The sequence below is a fragment of the Anopheles coluzzii genome, chromosome 2 (assembly GCF_943734685.1).
Source record: "Anopheles coluzzii chromosome 2, AcolN3, whole genome shotgun sequence".
Taxonomy (NCBI): Eukaryota; Metazoa; Arthropoda; class Insecta; order Diptera; family Culicidae; genus Anopheles; species Anopheles coluzzii.
Window position 1 is genome coordinate 109,839,928 of NC_064670.1, and position 22,394 is coordinate 109,862,321.

At 45.5% G+C, this 22,394-nt stretch overlaps 2 protein-coding genes across 6 annotated transcripts in view; one reads left to right on the top strand and one right to left on the bottom strand.

Moving 5' to 3' along the window:
• Window positions 1-4,026, top strand: LOC120947913 (spore coat protein SP96-like). The gene has a single exon (XM_040363740.2). It carries the CDS (start codon window positions 56-58, stop codon window positions 635-637), a length of 582 nt encoding a protein of 193 aa, XP_040219674.2. The 5' UTR covers window positions 1-55; the 3' UTR covers window positions 638-4,026.
• The window catches only part of LOC120947912 (calcium-binding mitochondrial carrier protein SCaMC-2), a 27,016-nt gene continuing 8,634 nt past the window's right edge, over window positions 4,013-22,394 (bottom strand). For 3 of the 5 annotated variants that reach the window (XM_040363735.2, XM_049605633.1, XM_040363737.2), the window contains 3 exons: window positions 5,689-5,847; window positions 5,051-5,618; window positions 4,013-4,976 (listed from right to left, as the gene is read on the bottom strand). In XM_040363735.2, the coding sequence (XP_040219669.1) occupies window positions 4,771-4,976; window positions 5,051-5,618; window positions 5,689-5,847 (933 nt within the window). In that variant the 3' untranslated portion in view covers window positions 4,013-4,770. Of the gene's footprint in view, window positions 4,977-5,050; window positions 5,619-5,688; window positions 5,848-9,307; window positions 9,973-11,999; window positions 13,478-22,394 lie in introns of those variants that run through there. The other 2 variants (XM_040363738.2, XM_040363739.2) reach the window with 2 other exon arrangements.

The window sequence follows — 22,394 nt, forward strand, 5'->3', positions numbered from 1 at the left end:
CCATCAGTTCCTTCGGCGAGCTTCCCGGTACGACAGTAAAGCGACGGAAATCGTAATGAAACTTTGTCTCATTTTCCTAGCGGCCGCTACCATTGCGGTTGCTTCCGCTGCTACGGGGCCCCTATTCTTGCCCCGCTTTGGCCAAGGACCAAGGGGACAGCAGCAACGCCAGCAAGTACAGGGCAGTGACTCTGACAGCAGCGGCAGCAGCAGCTCTTCGGAGAGCTCCCAATCGAGTGATGATGATTCCGGTTCGGTGGAGAGTAATCCCGCCATCCAACCCGTAGGTATCTTTGGACGGCCGGGACGACCCTGGTGGTCTCTTCCTGGGATTCCTCCATTCCGTCCACCGTGGCATCCGCGCCCACCCTTCGGCGGGCGTCCCTGGTGGTTGAGACCTCCGTTCCACCGACCCACGACCAGTACGGCTGCTCCCGAGGGTACTTCGGTGGCGAGTCCGACGACGGCAGAAGCTTCGACGACCACGGAGGCGGCCACCACCACCGAGGAAGCGACTACTACGGCGGAAGCGACTACTACGGAGGAAGCGACTACTACTGAGGAAGCAACCACTACTGAGGAAGCAACCACTACTGGGGAAGTGACAACCACTGCGGAAGCGACCACTACCGAGTAGCCAACAACAGCTGATTCTTCTTAACGAACCACTGATTCTTCGACCAAACTGTACACTTCTAACCGAAATGAAAGCAATAAAAGCAAACTATATTCCACAATGAAGCTTATTAGTTTTGGGTTGTTTACTTTATTTAATCATATCTTTTAACTCAGAGAATATAAAGCTACTAAGAAAAATCATTAACAACGGATAAAAATATCAAAAAAATCCAAGAAACGCGCAGAAATTAACTTTTTACCACAGTATATTCCCCCTTCTCTCTCTCACTCTCACACCATACGGCTCCTAACATTATGCAAACTGCAATACATGCTCTTCTGGACCGCTCATCGCGCCATCTGGTGGTGAGGATTTTAAGCTGTTCATTTCAAAATCGTCGTTAAATAACGATGCATCGGAGATTGTGACATATTTTACATTTTTTTCAACAACTGAAGAGAGATCCGAGTAAACATATTTTACATTAATAACATTAAATATTAGTGACATTTTCTTCTATTTAGTAACGACAACAAAAAAACACCACAAATCATGAACCATCCTCATTGCTGCTGTATGCTTGGTATGCGTTTATTGAAATTGTCATTTTGCTTCGTGTTCGTTTTTTTTTTCTTTTTTATTTATTCATATCAATTGTTCTATTACATTATCTTGCAGTAAGTAGCGCATTTATAAGTTTGGAGTTTTTGAGTGTTTTTTTTTCTTCTTTATTCATTTCATTGCTATTATTGTAAATTTGGCCAGTTTTACGGCTGACACGTGGTGTGTGTGTGACGGACATGTGTGTGTGCGTGCATTATAATAAATACCAGTTTTGCTTTGCTCTTTCGACAGTATTACACTCAGCGAACATGCACACACCCACGCACACATGTACTGTTTGCGATTTAAATGTTTTCGAACTAACGACAGAACAAACGATGGAGGGAAAAATGGTTCTATTTTCATCCACTTTTGCACTGCTGTTTGCGTTAGAAGCTATTGATATCAAGAGAGAAAGAGAGAGAGGGTGTGTGTGTGAAAGGGATTAAATGTTGCTTTTTCTTGTTAAATGTTGTTTGCTTTTGAATAACCACTCTTAAGCTTGTTGTTAACTATTAGAGTTACATGAAGATGGTTTGTGTTTGTGTGTGTATGTGTGTGACTGAGCTTCAAACAGATGAATTAACATGAACTTCAAATTGTGTTTGTGTGTGTGTTAGATTTTTGTTTAACAATTTCCGTGTTACGTTTTCATGCGTAAATTTGAAAACTAAAACGGAAAACATTCCACTACATAGATATCACTGCACTGGTAACAAATGCGCACAAAAGTGTTTTCGTAAGTTTTCGTTATTATACACCCCCTCCCCGCACCATCATCCTCCATCCGTTTCCAACACTGTTAGTGTGCCGTTCTACTTCTGGCGACGTTTTCATTTCACCCTTTCAAAATCATCCTACTACCCTAACACCCTAACTAAATCTCCCTCTCCGTCCGCTGTGTAGTTTTCTATTTCAGTTGTTGCGTTTGCTTTCCGTTTGTCCGTTTCGCGGATTCTAATTCATTTAAGGAATTTGGTTTTGTGGCTACTACTTCTCCCTCTATGTTTAACCAGAGAAAAGACGGGTGCAGTTTTTAACGATCGGGTTTTACATGCTTGTTCGATCCATTGCAATGCATTTGATTCAACTCTGCATAACTGTGGTTCACGTGTTCAGCCTCGTAAGCTTCCTTTTCCCTTCCAGCTGTTGCACACTCAGCAGAGTACTTTTCGATCGTTAGTAGCTCTCCCTCTTTCGCTTTATTTTTTATTTCTCGTTGAAGGCGCATTATACTTCTATGCTTTCAGTATATAATAATATTTAAGTTTAACATCCATGATCACAGGAGAAATAACTTGCAAAACATGTTTTGCTGACGAAGGTGTGCTTGCTTGCGCACGTTGCCTTTTGTTTTTTTTTCTTCTATTGGTTAGTAAATTATGTTTTATAGTAGTAGTAGAAGTAGTAATAGTATATTGTTTGCAATATCCTTCCGGTTTTATCATGGTTTTCCATTAACTAGTCTTCTGTTTCACGCTCTATCCACGAGATGGATTCGTTATCATTATTGGCCACTCGACTTCTACTCTGTTTCGGTAATTTAAATGTAAATGTAAATGAAAAAAATGAGATAAGTAAGTGAACATAAATGATACTAAATCACATCTTGCTTTGAAACCAACAGCAAGTAATGAATGAATTGTCTAGTAAGAAGGTAAGATAACACAATGTAAACGATAGTGCATGATAACGCTTTGTGCTACACTGATAATGAGGTATATATATATATATAACATAATGAGTGGAAACACAAATGCGTAAAACAAAAACAAAAACATGCAAACAAAAATCCCATTTCTCAACTTGCATCGTTACGGCTGCGATAGCGCGGCTTCGTTCGCATACAAACACAACTTGCCAGAGGGGGTGGTTTCGTATTTAGTACTTTGTTTTGTTTGTATTGTAATATGTTTTCATCTTCTCCGCTCATCTTCGTGCTGTTTTTTTTTCCTTCCTCTTCCTTTTTTTTCTCTTTTCTGTTTCGTTTAACTTTCATACTGTGTACTTCTCTGCTGCGTTTTCCTTTTAATAATAAATAATTTAAAATTGTAAAAGTCTTTACTAGTTGTGTACCGCTCGTGTACCGCTGCTCCCCCTTCTCTCTGTGTGTGATTTTCATTTTTTTTTTTCTCCTGCTGTTCACTATCTGGTTTATCCTGTTGATGCTCTCACGCCTTTAGGCGCAGACCCCGTAGAACCAATCATATTCCATATTCAGTTTAAAGCGTGTTTTTCTTGCCGTTCGAACAGAAATCTTCCGTGTTTCGTATCTTTTATCACCTCTATAACCTCCAAAAAGCGACGCGATCGTGTGCGTGCGCGCGCACCTTTCTTTTCGCACAACATTCCGAACCGCTAGAGAGTAATGATAGAAAAGCAGGAAGTTTGTAGGAAGATACTATAAGTGTGTCTGTTTGTGAGAGCGCGCGAGAGAGAGAGAGAGAGCCACTTTCTTTGATTGCTTTACAAGTCCTAACTAGCGCTACTATTTAGATACAAATGGAGAGTTGCAAGGGCCCTCCCACCCCTTTCCGTCGGTCTGGGCTGTCAGCTGCTTCCCAAACGGCAATAAGGAACGAACTGGTGTGTGGGTTGCTGTTGTCTTGATCGTGCAAAACATGCAATCACTTCCACCGCTTCCACAGTGTTTCTATCATTACTCGTCCCCATTCGCGTCCGGAAGGGCATGCGCGTGCGAGTGGGCGTGCGCGCGCACGTGCTCGCGTAAGTGCGCTGAGAGTTGGGTGGTTTCTTTTTTGCAGGTTAAATAAAATGAATACATGGAATTGGGGGGGGGGGGGGACTAATTTGAAAATTGGCTACTATTAAAAATAAGAGAAATAATTTAATCCACCATCCGCCATTCATTCGTTCGTGTGTCTAGATGCTGTTCGGGACTCGCTGTCGCTTCGTTCGCCACTGCAAAGCCAACTGCCACAGGCACAAACACCGCTGCCACTGCTGCTGCTTCATCGGTTAACATTAACTCCCATCTTCGTCCCTGTTACACTTCTCTTCCTACTACTGCACAATCTCATCCTTCTAACTCATCCCGAACTCCGACGGAGCAACACAAAAAAAGGTAAAGGAAGCGCAGAAAAAAGGAACGATTGTATGGAGAGCTTTGCAGTAGCGTATCAGTAGTAATCAGAAAAAGGCTCTATTGCTCTTTGTTCAACAACATGTTGGGGGAATTGTTTGGTGTTTTGGTTGTAATTCGTTTTTCCAATTCACTAGACGGGCAAATGACGAACCGAAACAGACATCTGCATCAACCGATCATCCCAACTACAACTACTACTACTACTGCAAGTAGATACAGTAGAAGAGACCGCAATAAAATCATGTCTACTTTCGTGGGCAGCCACAAGGCAGACAGGCAGGTTGAATGGTAGATGGCAAAAGGAGTTGGGTGCGAAGAAGGGTGACGTTTCCCCCGTGGTAAGATGGAGCGGGGAGGCGCGGATGCCACGAAGCGAAGAGTGTGCGACCTCCCGGCGCTGCTGCTGCTGCTGCTGGTGTGTACGATCGACGCGGGAAACAAATCACGTCATGTTGACGCCGAGGGCACGGCTCGTATACTCGTACACGACGTAGCTGATCGAGACGGCCGGTAATACTTTGATGAAGTTCGGCGTAATGCCCCGGTACAGACCGACCGGGCCCTCCGTCTGTATTATTCGCTTGAACACGTTCGTCATGTTCGGCTCGACCGCTACGCTGCCGTCCGGATTGGGACCGATTGTGACCGCTGGAAGGGTGCAGAAAAAAGAAGGCAAACATTAGCGAAAGAAACAAACATAGTTTAGTTTTAAAATCCCTTACCTTGCGCTTGTAGTCGCGTCCGCACCAACGCCAACGGGTACGAGCACACCTGGCCGAGCGTGCTCGAGGCGCTGCCGCACGCCAGCAGCAGCCAGAAGCTCGGCTGCTCCGTCTCGTGGTGGCTAAGGTACTTCTTCTTCAGCGTTTCGTACACCGCCAGATCGATGCCGGCGTACGGGATGATGCCGAGCATGTTTGGAATGTAGCCGCGGTAGAAGGAGCGCAGGCCCTCGCGCCGATAGATCTTGGACGCCGCGTCCAGTATGCTGCTGTACTCGCCGGTCTTGCGCAGCGCGAGCCGCGTCTTTAATACTTCCATCGGGTAGATTGCCGTCTGGCTGACGCCGCCCGCACACGCGCCCGCCACGAACCGCTCGTAGATCGTCATCTGGCGCTTGTCGTTGCCGCGGATCAGCCGCTTCACCTGCTCGTACGCGGCAAACTTGATCGCACTCTCCGGGGCGATCTTCAGCACGTTGATAAAGTTGCCGCGCCACAGGCTCCGCACGCCGCCCTCCTTCAGCATGTACTGAAGGCAATCTGAGATTCTCTGTTTAGATGCTTGAACCTACAGTTGGGGAGAAGGACCGTTAAAAGATGGTCTTTTTGTTTCGGTTCGCATATGCTTTGCTATTTACCTGCAGGAACACTTTCAGCCGATCCAGCGGGGCCGTGCACGTCCGCGACACTGCACCGGCAATTCCACCGGCCGCCAGATGGCGCCACCACATACCGGTTTGCATTTCGCTCTGTGTGAAGTCATCAGGTACGTTTAGATCCTCACCGATATCCAAGTACTGTGTGTGTGTGGAGGAGATAAAAAAAAGGAAAAGAGATATGTTTTGATGAGACAAAGTTTAACACCGATGACTTTACAATCAACTAGCACTAATGCAGTAGCATTTTTACGAGCGTGGCTGTGCTGCTGCTGCTTCTTAAGAATACAACACCCAAATTTTCTAATCAACTTTAATAATCAATATGGGATCAAACGTAAGTTCTAGCGTAGGTAACGATCGATGGGTGGCGCGAGGTGCTTGCGAGATGACCAAACTAGTGATGGGCTTTGTGGAGCGCTCCCACGATTTCAACCCAACTCTGGCTATTGTTAGTTTGATTATGACTCCGGTGAAGCTTTCAGTTCAGCCTGAAGTCAGCCTCATTCGGTATCCAAGTCATCCGGAGTCGGATTCGGAGTCTGCCAGAGCCAGCCAAAGTCGAAGTCACAAGCCTTCTCCAGATCCGAATTCCAATTCAAATCCGAATCCAACTCCGAATTCAAATCTGGATCCGACTCCAAATCCGAATCCAACTCCGAATCTGACTCCGAATCCGACTACGAATGCGACTCCGAATTCGACTCCAAATCCGAATCCGACTCCAAATCCGAATCCGATCCCGAATCCGACTCCAAATCCGATCCCGAATCCGACTCCGACTCCGAATCCGAATCTGAATCCGAGTCTGAATCTGAATTTGAAACTGAATCCGAATCAGAAACAGATTCCGGATGACTCCGGACGAATCCGAACTCCAGTTCCGGATAATGTTGATCGAACCTACTTTCCGGAGTCGGTTCCGGAAATGTTCGTATTCGAATCGAAACTGACTCCAGTTCCCTCTGCCACCATCCTTACCCATCACTAGACAGAAACATGATGTTTTGTGCGGGTGAGTAATGAGAAGATACGATGAAATGATGCTCCACTAACCTCCCGCCAATTGATACCGAACACACACCTCAAGACTAATCAAAGCTACGCGCAATAACAAACGCCGTATTTTGACCAATGCTTCCTCTCTTATTATCTACAATTAGAGCTAATTAATGGTCTCCTAGCACAACACACTACATTGATCTTCGAGGAAGTAAATCCACGTGGCCTGCCCACATCGTCTCCTTTGTCTGTCGCATCATGCCACGTTTCTGTGCTGCTGGTTTGATCTTGCTTCCCCTCGGCCGAACCGGTATTGATTAGTGTCGATTAACACCAGAGCTCCGAAACAACGAGACAAAGCTCCGAACAAAACGCATCACATGTGAGCAGTAGCTGCATCATCATCATCATCATCGCCTATCATCGTGACCTAAACATGCTGTCAGTGAGTGACATTATCAGTTTGTTTGATCACCCAATGCAAAAGGGCGGTCTCTCGGGGCTAGACGGGGCATCCTCCCATCATGCAGGCAATATTTCGTCATTGCTTGTTGTAGTAAAAGCGAGTTTGCTGTCTCGGTAAACATGTGAGACCTCATACACCGTCGTCGGTCATCAAAGTTCATTAGACCAAGCCACCGAAGGGAGTTTAGCATAACAAACGATCATGCTTGCGCCAAAACATGCCTCTGCTGCATGTTTCTCGCCCTAGAATTCTGAGGAGCAACGCATACAATTACCAAGCACAATTATAATGTTGACTAGCGCCACAGGCAGGTGTACCGCAAGCTAATAGGCATTCAATGTCAGATAAATTCGGGCCATCACTGGTTCAGGGACACACTGTGATAGAAATTAGCAGTAGACAGTCTCCTTCTTAAAGGCATTCTACAGCCAAACGAAATTGTTGTTCTAAACGGCAACTGTCCAAACAGGCCGGTGGCGACGTCACGAAACGAATATGCATGCCCCTACGGGAATGTGAACCTCAGAACCAGATTCAGCCGGATCGCTCTCGTCATGCCTGTGAACCGTGCAAACAAACCCCGAGAGCCAAAGCCTTCAACAAAATAATAAAGAGAAGAAAAAACCCCAAACAAACGTGCGTCATTGATAACAAAGTGCCCAATCCGAGAGCAAAGCGTTTACTTTAGCACGATGCTCACGTTGTTAAAGAACGCGTCGAACGCCCGGACGACCGGATTTTGACGGACAGAAAGTGAAAAGAGCAATGCTCGGGGAACGGGAAGTAGAGGTCACTAGTTCTCGTTGCGTTGGAATAAAACCCCCATAAGGATTATTATTGATGAGTTATGATGCCTTAATGATCCTCCCCTGGTATTACATGGTTTACTGGGAGGTGGTAAAGGGACCTAACCAAGCACAAACATACAAAAACTGTCCTTTTAACGACACATCCTTATGGGGCAGTTAAGGAAGGATCAACCATGGAAGAGATAGCGGGTACCACCAACCACATCGCATGGTGCAGCAGCGCAAAGATAATTACTTTTATTGACAGGGGGAAGGTTGTCTATGTCCCTGTGTCTCTACAACTTCCAACCCATCCCGTCGTCGTCGTCGTCATCGTCACGAAAGCGGAGACATGTAATTAAATTTGCTGTCGTTGTTTAATCGAGCGATTGTAACGTTTAAACGGGTTGACATCACGTGAAGCTGCCGTCATCGGCACTGCTCCAAAGTTACAACTGATTGCTGAAAATTGACGATTCATAGTTCCTCCCCCCCAAAACCAAGTTGCCTCACACACCGCCAGTATGGGCGGCATGAACATTCCACATAATAATCTACTTCTCGAGGGTCTGTCCGTGTTCCAGAAGTCACCGAAAAAAGCAAACCCTTATCAAAAACCCGGAGAAAAAGGGGGCCACACAACATTTATTGAACGGGGGCCTGTGTGTATACTTCAAACAGGCGAACGTCTTCCTATCGCCCCCCGAAAACATCTCTTCGGGGTGTGGGGGTCAATGTTAAAGCGGCTTTGGGGTTTTGCCTAGCAACAAGAAGATTTGTTTTGCAATAAAGCACACTTTCACAACTCATGCTCCTGTTGATGATGTTGTGCCCGATTTGTGGAACTACCTTATCAGCGTTTTGTGGGCACGGCAACATCACCTACAACACCGGGCCAGAGAGATCAAAAACACACCAAAAACCAACGTTCTTTTGAACCCTGAATTCTTTCTACACACAATGTATAAATGGGAGGAAATCGGGGTTTTGAAGCAAGCCAGAATTCGGTTTGCAATGTTTAAATTGTACACCGCCGGCAAGCGATACATCCTCCTCTCATCCTCTCCTCTCGATACCTTCTCTTCTATCGCCAAACTTACGTAAGACCAGACTTGCGGAGCGTAAACGTGACGTTCTTCTCTCTACCCCGATTTTAAGACTTTAAGTCGACAAAAATAGTACTCCGCAAAAAAAAAACACAGCTTCTTCTTCCTTTCCTCCACCACCCGAGGAGGAGTGAGTACTATCCGGGGTGGCAGCACTGTGTGGCTATGCGCAACCCGTCACGCGAACGCGAACTTTTCTGATCTCGCTTAGCTTTCGAAGACATCTTTAGTAGCAGTACCTTGATCACTAGCTCGACATAGAAATCACTGTCCAGTGTATCCATACGCGCGCTGGACGGCAGCTGATTTGCACCTTCCTGGAGTCCTCTCTAACCGTGCGTGCGGGCGGGCAGGATCGATAAACTACCACACCACGTCGTTGTCGGTAGCAGCGGAACTGAATAACGTAACTTCCGCGTCGAGCGAGGGTCCTAACGAAGCGGTTCACCGCTCCGTTGTTGTCTGTATGCGCAATTTGCGTTTGCGGAAACGAGCAGAGCACAGGGGTTGGGAATTTCGCCCAAAGAATTCACCCAAAAACGCGAAACATTGCCAACGAACTCATCACGATGAATGATTGTGGTTCCGTTTTTCACCGTCGGCACACTACTGTGCCGTGGCACCACACGCTCCTCCTGCTTCCCGACCGAATGCGTCTGTTTCTCGACGCGGGCGTCCTTGGGACGGTCTTTTCGCTCCTTCTTTTCTGCACTTTTTTTGGGGACGGCTTGCACCTCACGACACAACACGACACCAACCAGCGCACCTTGACGCAGAGAGCAACCGGACCACAGTGTTACGCGACCGTCTGGTAGCAACTGCTGGCACCACAAACCCGAATGGATATATTCCCGTGTTCATTCGCGGGCGCTGCGGGCGAGACCCCCAAACCAAACGAGCACCACCAAGAGTGTTTGGGAAGGTTCGGGGTTTCGTGGATGTATTTTCCCTACAGAAAATAGCAGGTGCTGGGGACACACAAACACGGACCATTCTCAGTGTACTCGCTCAGCAAAGGAAAAATCGCTTCTCGCGAAATGTTCGGGCCGGCGGCGGCCACCCGGTGTGTGTTCGTGTGGGTTCGGGAAAAAGCTCTTCGGAGCGGCAATTTTCCACCTGCCAGCCAATGTTTGCTCTCGCTGCTGTTCGGTGCTGCTCTTTCCCACACTGTTTCTCCTATGAGCGAGGATTTTGCGGCGTTTTTTTTCGCACGGTTCACTGGGTTTCTGTGCCGAGAAAGAGGGCCGTGGAAATCCTTTCCCGCTTCTTTTTGCATTCACACAAATGCCTCGATCGGAGGGACACGTAACCATCGCTGAACACCAGCTGAATGCCATTGCAATAGACCAACACGAACGAGAAGACGTTTCGGCGTTTTCTCTGGCTCTCTCCTCGGCGTACAGCTGTGTTTGCAACCAAAAAACAAAAAAACAACATCAGAGGACCTAAAGGAAATGCCACTCTAAATGTTACAGAAGTCAAAAGCAACACAACAGCAAAAAAGCACACTTTTGTTTCTAACATTTTGAGCAACTGTGTGGTGTTCGTCAAAAACAGTCGTCGACGACCAAACACCGTCCAAATGCGCATGCCCAAAGGAGTGTGCATCGTTCCCACTTTGATGTGACAGTGGACAGGAATGGCAGCGCAGCAGGAAGAGACGAGAGAGCAAGTGGAAAACAGTGTTGGCTTTTTTGTTATAAATAGACATTTTCCACAAAAAAGGACCAAACATTTCCCCCCCTCAGTTGTGAGTGAAGGGAAGTTAGAGGAGAAGCCCGGCGTGTGTGTGTCAATCGTTGCCGTTGACATAGCCATTCAAAAGAAGGCAATTCCGCGCCGCTTGTAGAAACTAACCATTGAAACTGGGACACATCATGGGGCTAAATGCAGAAGTCCTTTGCAAAAGGGATAGTTAGGAAAAGTAAACACAAAGAGAAAGAAAAAGGAGCAAAGAAACAGTTTTAATCGTATGCAGACAAACACACACACACACATAGACATAGCAGGGCAAACATTAAAGGCTTCTGGAAGGCCAGGGTAGGAAGCTCTATTCATTTTCATTCCGTCGTCTGCTCGAAGGAGCGTAAAATGTCCTCCTAACGACACAAGCGTGGGTGTTTTCTGTCATGCCAAAACGGCATGCCGGCGCCTAAAAGTTATGCACGACGCCATACAGACCGCTGCGTTGTCATGGCCATTGGGGGTGTGTGTTTGTCCCCGTAATTACTTAGCAAATTGACACTTAATTACTAACGCTCACTGGATCAGTGCCGCGCGATAGCGAAGTCGAAAGCGACAGCGATGTGCAATCTGTTTTAATTATTCCAAGTGAAATAACAAGAGTGAAAGAAACCCCCAAACAAGAAAATGCAAACAAAAAGCTTCATATCACGCTTTGGGATTTGCGTTACGACGACGGGTGCTGATCTTTAACGCGACCTTCCAAGCGTTCGGCTTTTTCCACGCGGAGGGCTCGCGCGCGCGCGCTGCCTAGCAACAGTGCGCGCACGTTCTTTGCGCCAAGCGCGCTCAAGCCGCTCATTTAAAAAACCAGTTTGGCAAGCGCGAGCGAGCAACCGACGCCGAGTTTCTCTTCTACCCTCTCTTGCCGAACGAGCGGAACTTCCCCATGGGGGGTTTGGTAATTCCACCCCAACCAAAGCCACAGACTTGCGAGTATGTGAGTCAAGTTGAAAGTTGAAGTATTTAGGGCCTCGCGCGATGAATCATCTTGTTTTCCTCCTAATTCCGGATGCATTTCAGTAGTACTCGCACCAGTGGGGGGGAGAGATGATGACGACGACGACCGGAAGTGTAAAATTCCACGCACGTAGTAGCCTCCATTAATTACTAGAGAATAACCCTCTTTGTAGGTGATAAGATAAGAGCGCATTGATGACGCTCGGACAAACGGCTATAGATATTTACCCGTGACAGCAGCTCCTTGAAGACTAGAATGAAGTCGTCCAGCCCATCGCCGCTGACTTGCAGTGTGTTCTGTTCGAATGCCATTTTGTTTGTGTGTGTTTTTTGTTCCTTTACCGTCACTCGATTACCGCACCATTCAGGTACTAAAAACAGAATCACCACACTACGGTACTAAATGTACGGGCAAGACCACACCTCCTACACGTGAGGCTTTATATATCACACAGATGATGTCTGTTTTAGAGTTCGTTAACGTTTCGAGAGATTTTTGGATAAGATCTCTCGACGTGTAACACCGGTTCGTTTGCGGTCGGAATTTGATTATTAGAAACTATCAAATATCACAATGTTTTCTTGGGAGTTTGGAGGATGTTTGGTCCTCTTTCTAGAATCTTCTACCGACCGTATGTATATAAAAACGCACAGTACACCACACCACGGCCTAAGGTATGTGTGTCACAAACGATGTCTCTCACGACTTTCTTCACTATTTCTCTCTATCGCTGCTCTGCTATCCCAAGTTCACCAACCAACCGAGTCGATTTCACTCTCAACAACTCCCCAAAGCGTACGTTGCAGCCTCTGGGGCCAAAAACTCAACCACGTGGAGTTTTATTAAGGCATCCTCAGGCACCAATCTAACGTATATAGCACACTGTTGTTCGCAGAGAGATTGCAGCTGTACACTCTCTCTCTCAAGTTCTCTCTCACGACTATTCGACTGCTTGGTACGGTATCAAACAGCTGTTCGAGTAAGCGTTGGAGCTGGGGAGCCCTTAGCAACAGCGACTTAAATTTCGTTCACAGCGTCAGGGGTTCAGTAGTCGTTGTGTGGGGAGCAATCAGACGCTCGTTTGCTCTCTTTCGGTTATTCACACTAGCGCGCACACGTTCCCTCCCTCTCTCTCTTTAATGCACACACACAATCGGAGTAACCTCCGCGGTCGGTTCGCGATGAAAGATAATGACCACAGGCACAGGCACGCGGCGATTTCCTTTCTTATTTCCTGCGCTTCTAACCCGAAGGTTCACTGATTTTTGCAAGACTTTTTCTGTTGCACTGGGGGAGGATAAACAGAAAAAAAATCACAGATCACACACCCCCCTAGGATGACAGAGAGCAACAAACAAAAAAATGGAGGGACTGTAGCGTCACTTTAAAATCACTTCGTTTGGTTGCAGGATTCTAGGCACAACAGCATCACGTCTAATTTGGTTTCTTCTTTGGATATTGTAATATCCAGCTGCGTTTCGAGCGATAATTTCGATGCCTACTTTGACTTTGAGTAGTGTGTGTGTGCCACAAAATCCGTTCTGATGAGACACAGGTTTGCAGGTTCTCAGCCCTGGTGGTTGTTGCTGGCGCGAGATTTTGTTAGAAAATTCGTGCAATTTCGCAAACTGCTAGCGAAACCACACGTCCAGTCTCAACGGTGGCAAGATTCTCACTGAACAAGCGCGGACCGACTCGCGGCAAATCAATCCCCCTGCCAACGGCTATGGCAACGAGGTCCGATAGAGAGCGCGCTAGTGTGATCGAGACGGTAAGTGTGTTTGGTAGAGCGAGAGCGAGAGAGTTCGTCGTTGTCGTCGAGACCGACCGAAGCACGTTAGAAGATAAGGAGCAGGGTGGGGATGGATGGAAGAGGATGGTACACACAGGCGGATGCAAACGGTACACCCTCGTACATCATTACGTAAAAGCACGTGAAGCGGTCCATCGTCGTACAAGTGAAACTGCAATATGTTGCGAACACACACAGTGGAGGACGATTTTTGCAATTGTTTCGTACGGAAAGCATTCATTTCTACGTACACAAATGGAGAATTAGAGCAGTGGAAGCTATTAAGCACGTAAAATATAGAGAAAACTTGAGACACTTTGACATCGACTAGGTCAAGTCAGTGCCCGTTAGGTCCTGGTGGAACATTCAGGAACATTCTACTGCTTTCTAGCAGTAGTTCACTGTACATTAGGCGGGGGATTGGCTTCAATTCACAGCAATTTACTGTCCGACACAGCTGCAAATTGACATTCGCGTGTCGTCCAATGTCCATCAAATGATAGAGAGAGCAACCCAAACCCCCTTCCACCGAGACACTTGCAGCGCCTTAAGAACGATCCGCATACCTTTGGACCAATCATTCAAGCCAGAAAGCGACACGATGTCCCTAGGTGGTGCTAAAAATTGTTCACCCACCCTCCCACAAAACCGAACCGAACCGGTACGAACCGGATACGGACGACGGGGAGCAGCTTTGGCAAAAGATTTCGTGTGCGAAAACGTCACCATACACGCCCAAAACGGTGGCGGCAGTAGGAAAAGCGGACCTGTGTTGTTTGTGTTATCTACAACACACAGTCCGCGCCCTGACGTCATCCCGCGATCGCCAGAAAAAAGGCCCGGTTTCTAGTGTTTGTAAACAGGATTCTGGTGGTTGTGTATAGCACGCAGAGACGCAGCACGCCTTGCGTAGAACGCAGTAGTGTACGCAGCAGGTTCATGAAGTGTTCCTCCCTAGCGCGTACCGGACTTTAGCACTATCGTTTGTGGTAAGGAAGACAGAGAGAGAGAGAGAGAGACGCCCTAGACACGATACGCTTCAGTTGGCACACATTGCTGGCCGCATGCATGCTCCGGCACTGATAAGCTTGCAGCAGCGGGTGACCGACGCGTCAGACGTGACGTATCACGAAACTACGGAAATGTATTAATTGGATCACGCTTTGGTGACATTTGGTTATTCAAGAGAGACGACGCCGGTTTGGTTCCGGGGATGCCTTTCGATCGTTCCGAGTGTGTGGTACACGCTTCAGACCATGTGATCGAAGGTAGTACTAGATAGAGCTTAGTTGGCGTAACGAAAACCGGCACCAACGGCACCCCACCTGACCGCCTGGCTTATCTCGCAGACAACACCACGCAAAAGGCGTCTGTCCAATCCAATCTTTATGATCTTTTAAGCAGTTCCGTTTGCACAGGAAAAAAAGGACCACAAAAACATTGCTGTGTGTAACTCCAGCCTCTTTTGCGTCATTCGGGTAGCAAACAAGACTCGTCCAAAACTGATAACGGAATGCAATGCACATCGAAAGCAATACACCAAAACTTCCCTCCCGTCGGGTTAGTACCTGGCTCGGCAACAATAATATTTCTTCCGAAGGTGCAGAGGCTGCAAGATGTAATTTAATTATTTTGGCAACAACGTGCCATAGATGAAGCTCCCGTGAAAGAACTACAAATGTACAGAGACACGTTGATTGAATTAAATGCGGCGTGGCGACGGCAAAACGTGAAATGCAGCCAACGGTTTTTGCTTGCTGTACCTAACGACAAGGAAATAGCGAACGTTGGTATGTGTTTAATTAACTTAGGGCATTGGCATAATGGTATGTTTTGAAAAGAAATAATCAAGATCAAGTACAGGAGTACATCAAGTTAGATCATTAAGCTCAAGCTACACTAGACCTTGGAACTAATGAAGAACTTCCTGAATCTTCTGTAAAGATTCACTCATATGAATCTTCAGCGATGAGGGATTATAATCTTGAAGTGAGTCTTCAAAGATACATGTACATACACGAAATATTGATGAATCTTTAGAGATAATTCTTAGAATTCACAAATCTCTGGAGACTCATACATCTTTACAGGGTTGGGATCATTGAACATTCATACCTTTTTGAAGATTCATTAATCCCAAATTTTAGATTCAGATTCTAAGATTCCATCCAGATGCAACAATCTGAATCATAATTACTCATCTCTACTTGAAACCTGTCAAGTAATTACGATTGTTCAAGATCTCTTACTGTAATCATCCCTATAATACTTTGTAGGAAAAAGCTGAATTCTTCCCGATTTTGTACCCTGTTTACTAATTCAAACTGTGGAAAATCTCTTATTCTACTAACTTCCACAAGATTTACAGGAAAAAGCTGGATGTATCTTGATCTTGTAACCTGTTTACTAACTCAGACTATCTAAGATCTCTTGCTCTAATCAACCTCACAAGATCTACAGGAAAAAGCTGGTTCCATCCTGATCCTGATGATCTAATATGAGCTCTATCCGCCTTAACTGCGCCATTTCAACTCCTCCCTAACAAAAAAATGGAACCAAAAATGTGCCAATAAAATTGACCGTCTGGCCGGAAAAAAAAGGTGTGACTTTATCCAACGACGTCGTGCCTTCACAGAAGTCCGATAATTCGCCAACATTCAGCTGTGAAGTCGTGTGCCATTTCGTTTTTTTTTTTTTTTTGCTGCTCTAATAGTGATCACGAGGTCCCTTATGCTTTTTATCAAAGTAAAATGCCCCCAGCGTATGTGGGATGATACGGAGCGGGGTATGTGCCCTGCAATTACGTTTCGCGACAATCACGCGCCACCTAACCTGACAAATCGTTTAGGACGCGTGCTAATGGCAGGCGTGTCAGGTGGCTTTCCACACTTTTTGGAAGCACGACTAATGCACTTTGAAGGCGAGGAGATGAAAATCGGACCAATTGACATTCATTAGGAGTAATTCTTAAGCACAGCTTTCCACTGGATTCAACTGGTTCGTCTACAGATCAGAGCAAGACAGAGTGACATGAAGGCGGATGCACTTAAATGGCAATTGCTACAAACACTGCGGTAGTACTTTTCCACCGGCAGGATTGGACATTGGACGCTCTATTTACAAAACAACTGGCCACATGTGTATGCGGGGTGGAGTGTGTTTTGTATGGCTTCCTCCTCCTCCTCTTCGATGTTTCATTAATTTTAGCTCCAGCTCGTGGGCAGAAGAAAGGATGATGCTCTCGATGCGATCACTAAGAAGCGTTAATCGGCAGAGGTGGGAAGACTTTGAAACAAACAGCTATATACAGAGTGGGACATAAACACGCTTGTTTTTTTTCACGAACTGGTCAACATTTTGGAGGACGTCCTCTGGAACTAGATTGCACCAGAACTGAAGAGCTGAGTTAACATTGTACAGTGAGATCGATCAGTAGAAAACAGAAGATCATCTTATTGCAAACTTACTAAGCAGTTCCGTGTGATCTTTTCTTATTAAATTCTTTGTCTATTCGGCCAACATTCATATCGTACTATACTGCCCCTTCGCAACAGGGCAATCAAGACACTACATGGTCTTTGCCACCTGAGCGCGATGTTAAGAATGAGCAAGATCGTTACTTGAGCTAATTTTAGCACGAAAGCAACGCTCACCCCTCACCGGTAGAGGGTGGGGGAATGAGGATGGGAAAGCAAAATTTGCCAGCAACTCGGCGTTTGCACATAGACCAAACAACACAGCTCGAGAAAATGAATGAAATTTAACGTTTGGCAAGAGGGGTAGAGTATGGAAAAGTATCAGTAGAGGGCAGTGGGAAACGAAAAAATAAATAAATCAAGAAGAATAATAAAATCAAAAGTAAGAAGAAAGAGAGAAAGAAGAACCAAAACAAAAAGAAGCAAAAGAAAACAAGAAGGAAGAAACAGAAAATGAAAAATAAACATGAGAGTACGAAGAAGAAGAAGAAAAAGGAGACGAATAAGATGAATATAGTAGTAGTAGTAGTATAAGAAGAAGAAAAAGAAGAAGAAAAATAAGAAGAAGAAAAAGAAAAATAAGAAGAATAAAAAGAAGAAGAAAAAGAAGAAGAAGAAGAAGAAGAAAAGGAATAAGAAGAAGAAGAATAAGAAGAAGAAGAAGAAAATAAGAAAACCATTTATGTAGAGAACAAAGATAATAAAACATGCAACAAGGAAATATAATCTATGAAAAGGAGTAATAAACAAGAGTAGAAAAAAGAATTGATAGAAAGTCCGTTTGTTAAAAGCACCACAGACAAAACAAAGGAAATAGTTTGAGCAATCGCATGCTAACAAGCTTCTTTCTTGACCATTTTTTGGCTATAATTCCTATCGTTTCCTTTTCCTAACCACAACGAAAGACATGAAAATAACACACTTTCCCCAAATTAATTTTCTATATCCAAACAATCTAAGCGAAACAAATTGCTTCTATAAATAGCATCATCAGTCCCGTTTTGTCCACAGTGGCAGATGGCCACCTCCCGACGTTGGCTGCTCTTCCCGTTCCCATTGTAAGGATACTATTTTCGTACATCGGGATTCACTTCAAACCACAGCATCCAAAATAGTGATCTTGAGTGGGAGTGTTTGGCGTCAAACGTGAACGACAAATCGATTGGGAAGACCAAACATGAGTGTGGTGCTTTCGGTTGCAAATAATAAGGTATTTAAAACAGGCGCTGAGAGGGAGCAAGGATGGTCTAAAAATTGCCCAAAAAGGATATTGACACCTCTGTTATGCTACGAGTCGGCAGGCACGTGGCACGTGTGGATTCAGCTATTTCAGTATTCAGAAGACATAAAAAAAACAACAATTTCCAACTGTGATGCATACACGTGCGGTATTGTAATCAAACTTGCAGTGTGCAATACCTTTTTGGTGTATGTTCTATTTAAACAAATACATTGAAGACGCATCACACAAAGCGTTCAGAAAACGGGACAGCGTCTCAATGTTTTAAAAATAGGATTATCATTCATTTTAAAATTACATCCCTCTAACGCACACGAGCGAGGGTGACGAAGCCCACCAAACAACCGGCGAAATACGGCGGAATTGTTTCTGGGAATTCCGTTCGGAATGCAAAAACATTCCCCCGCGCACAAACACACACACACACACACATGTAAAGCTCACGCACAAATACGCCGATTCTGCGAATCACATGATCGATGGTAGAAGAATGGTTGGTTGTAAACATGTGTTGCCAAAACACCAACGAGCGAAGGAAAGATCGAATAAGCAACAAACACACAAGAGAGTAGCAGTAGCTCTTGCACATGTATGGTAACGGTCGCTTGCTGCGACATATAAGAAAGGTTCAACATCTTAAGTGCGTATATATCACGTCTAGACGGGTGGCTGCTGCCACGTGAAATCCCTAACCGAACCCGGATCTTGTAGAAACAAAAAAGCAAAACAATACAAAGCCATCCCAACGGTATTCCATGCGCGAGACAAGAAGCAACACTACACCAAAACTACACATTGAAATCGGCCACTATCGGCGCGCCACCTTGAAACGGCAGAAGGAGTGTAACGCCCGGCGTGAAGGTTTCGCTCTAAAACGGAAACCGAACCATCTTCCGGCTCGCACGGGTGGAGTTCAGCAGGGTTCAGAAGAGGATCGTGTTTGTCAGGGATTATCTTATCCTTGAAGGGAACACAGAAGCAGTGTAGCGACATTTTGTAAAGCACCACCAGGTTGCTTTGGATTCGATCGGGGAATCTCTCTTGTCTCGCATCCGACTGGTACAAAACAACAACATGACGTCACAGACGCAGCTTGCAATCAACAGAGAAAGATCGCGCACCCCCTTTACAGCTGTGTTAGACCCACCTAATCGGACCTTGGAAACAGCCGCAACGACGACGACGGTGTTGCTCTTGAAACCATTTCTACCAGAGCCGACTGCCACAACAATTAACGCCCTAAACACTGACAAGCAACCAACAACAACGCCCTGGCAGTGCAATGTGATTGTAGCACACGCGCACATACAAAAACGTCATAGTTTTTGTTTGTTTACCCTCTGTGTCTGTGTGTGTGTTCACCGTTTGGACACATTCTCTCAGGCAAAAGGGCGATAAAGGGCCACGAAGTAGAAGCAAAAACACCAACAAGGCAGGCACCCTCCTCTTCGCGTGTTGGCACATGTTTGTCGCCGTTCCTTCGTCACGTCACACAAAGTAATCGCGGTGGAGGCTCGCCTCAACGCGACGGCTTTCGGATTGCGACGGACTGTGTGATTGGCTTAAACCGCTTTCAGCAGGGGGGGAATGGGGACACCATCACAAACACGAAAAGCAAGATTGGAGGACAAAGGGAAGGTGGGGTTTATACTTTTGGCGGCTCGTGTCCACACTAGTACGCCCCGCCTGAGGTGGAATAGATTGTGGTGGCCCCGTTTGGTGGGTGGTTTGGGGCGAGTTGATCACACACGCTAGGTTACAGAACTGAAACTGAGCAGTTAGCTTATGTGTCTATTCTCTGGTTGGTTGCACAGTGTTGTAGGTACAGTGACCGTCATTCAATACTAGGCCATCTATATATGTGTTACCATTTTCAATCACATTCTTCTTGTAATATAATATATGTAATATCATGTCATTTTATTATCAATTCCGAGGCAATAGTATAGTCATCCCAAGCACGGGGCTTCAAAACATGTCCGTGCTGAAATGAAAGCTCGATTAGACGAGGGTTTCGAATCATATAAGGGAATAGTTCAATCACTTAGGGGAATGTTGCAAATCGGTAGGGGAATGTTGCATGCAAGCTGTGGAAGTTTGCAATCATATAGGGGAGTGTTGCAATCGATTAGGGGAATTTTGCAAGCGTACTGTGTGGAGCTGTCATCAGACCGTGGATGCCGACAGTCCACACACGCACAAACGACCACACGCACTTAATGCAATATATAGCATCCATTGATAAAATCAGGCTCCAGGGACGTTAGCTTGAGCTTAAACGTTCCTTGTGTTATTTTCAACAAGAGCGTCTTAATTCCCTTCGACATCCGCGATGCCGATATCTTTGCAATAATTGTTGTTCGTTGTTGTTTCAGTTCAATGGGTATGCTGGTAGCTATAATAACTTTTACAGGGTTTACCAGCATAATAAACAACTGTCCACTTGTTTATAACAATAGTCGTTTTGAATAGACACCGCTGTCTACCACTTGCTCACACGTCAGATGGTGTAAGCTACTCTGTCCAATTCAATAACACAATTTTCGCCTTCGATTGCACAACGGTCGGATTCGGCACGGTTTCTTGTGGTTGTTGTATAATTAACAAAATTAATGTTTTGATTTATTGAAATGTATGGTTTATACTGCATATTTCTTGAATAAAAGAAACGTGTTTGAAAATGTTTTGTTTTTGCAAAATTTGTCAAAACAAAACAAACTGTGCCGAATCTGACAGTTGCTTATCGAAGGCGAAAATTGTGTTATTGAAATGGACAGAGTAGCTTACACCATCTGACGTGTGAGCAAGTGGTAGACAGCGGTGTCTATTCAAAACGACTATTGTTATAAACAAGTGGACAGTTGTTTATTATGCTGGTAAACCCTGTAACATTTTTTTTCCTACAACTTTACAACATTTTAAACGAGTCAAAACGAGGAACGCTATTTTCGATTTTTGAGTTGTACTTTCCGCTCTACATAACCAATCAAATGCGTAAATGATGAGTAATCTAATCCAAGGCGTAGTTAGTCGTTGCCACCAGGTGGATATTCCCCTTTTGCTAGTCCATATTAGGTATGAAACAAACGCACTTTGGTGTCGCAGTTGTGGACAGTTAGGCGCTGCATCGCCATACAATCATTTTTACAGTAGCCATTTACGTGAATGTGAACTTTTAATAGTAACATAGTCCCTAAAACCTACAAAAAATACTGGATTTTTGGCTAATCAGGTACACAACTCGTTGTGAATCATCTATGTTGCATCAAATTCTGTTTCATTATTACAAATTATGTTTGAAAAATGAGCTTAGAAATCAGGTAAATAAATTAGTTACTTTTATGACATTACTGCGGTGGCATAACTTCAAACTCGTCTTTCAGCAATACATTTCTACACAAACGAACATCTCTAACTCAAGTTAGCTCTATGTTTTTCTAGCGTTTAAATTGTAATTCATATAAGACTAATACCATTGATGATTGTCAAAGAGGCACTCTATGTTGTCTCCCACTGTCTCCCCAACCTCTTCTCTTAAACGGGGCCATTGAACGATCGCATCGGTGGTGGCGGGGCCGATTGAGGTTTGAAGATCAACACCGAACACAAGCAGCAGCAAACGACAACCCCGTGCGCTTGCTCTTCCGCTTGCTGCATACACTGTTGCGGTGTGCCCCAGATAAGAACAAAGAACCGATCGCTGGGAGCTGCACGCGTCAATGATCAGCCTGCGCCTGGTGTGCCCTCAATATGCCGTAGAATGCCGGGGCTTGACCGAAGCACTACGACGACGACGAAAGCATCATTTACGAGCGGTGAAAGGTCGCACCAGTGGTTTGATTGACCGAGCCAAAACCGAACTGAACCGGATTCAGGGGGGAAGCGCATTTTGGCATTCTGGTGCTGCCCTGCTATCAGCAAAGCGAGCCGATCGAAAGAACGTCAGCAGGGTTGAACTTTGAGCAGCGGGCCAAGAAGAAGGTTAGAATAAGAACCAGCGAGCGAGTAAAATTTGGCATTCACTTTCGTGTGCCGCACGTCAGAACATTTTCGTAATGGGAGCGCGATCGTGAACCCGCCCGGTTGCACCCTCTCGCTACGTCGCTAAGTTTTG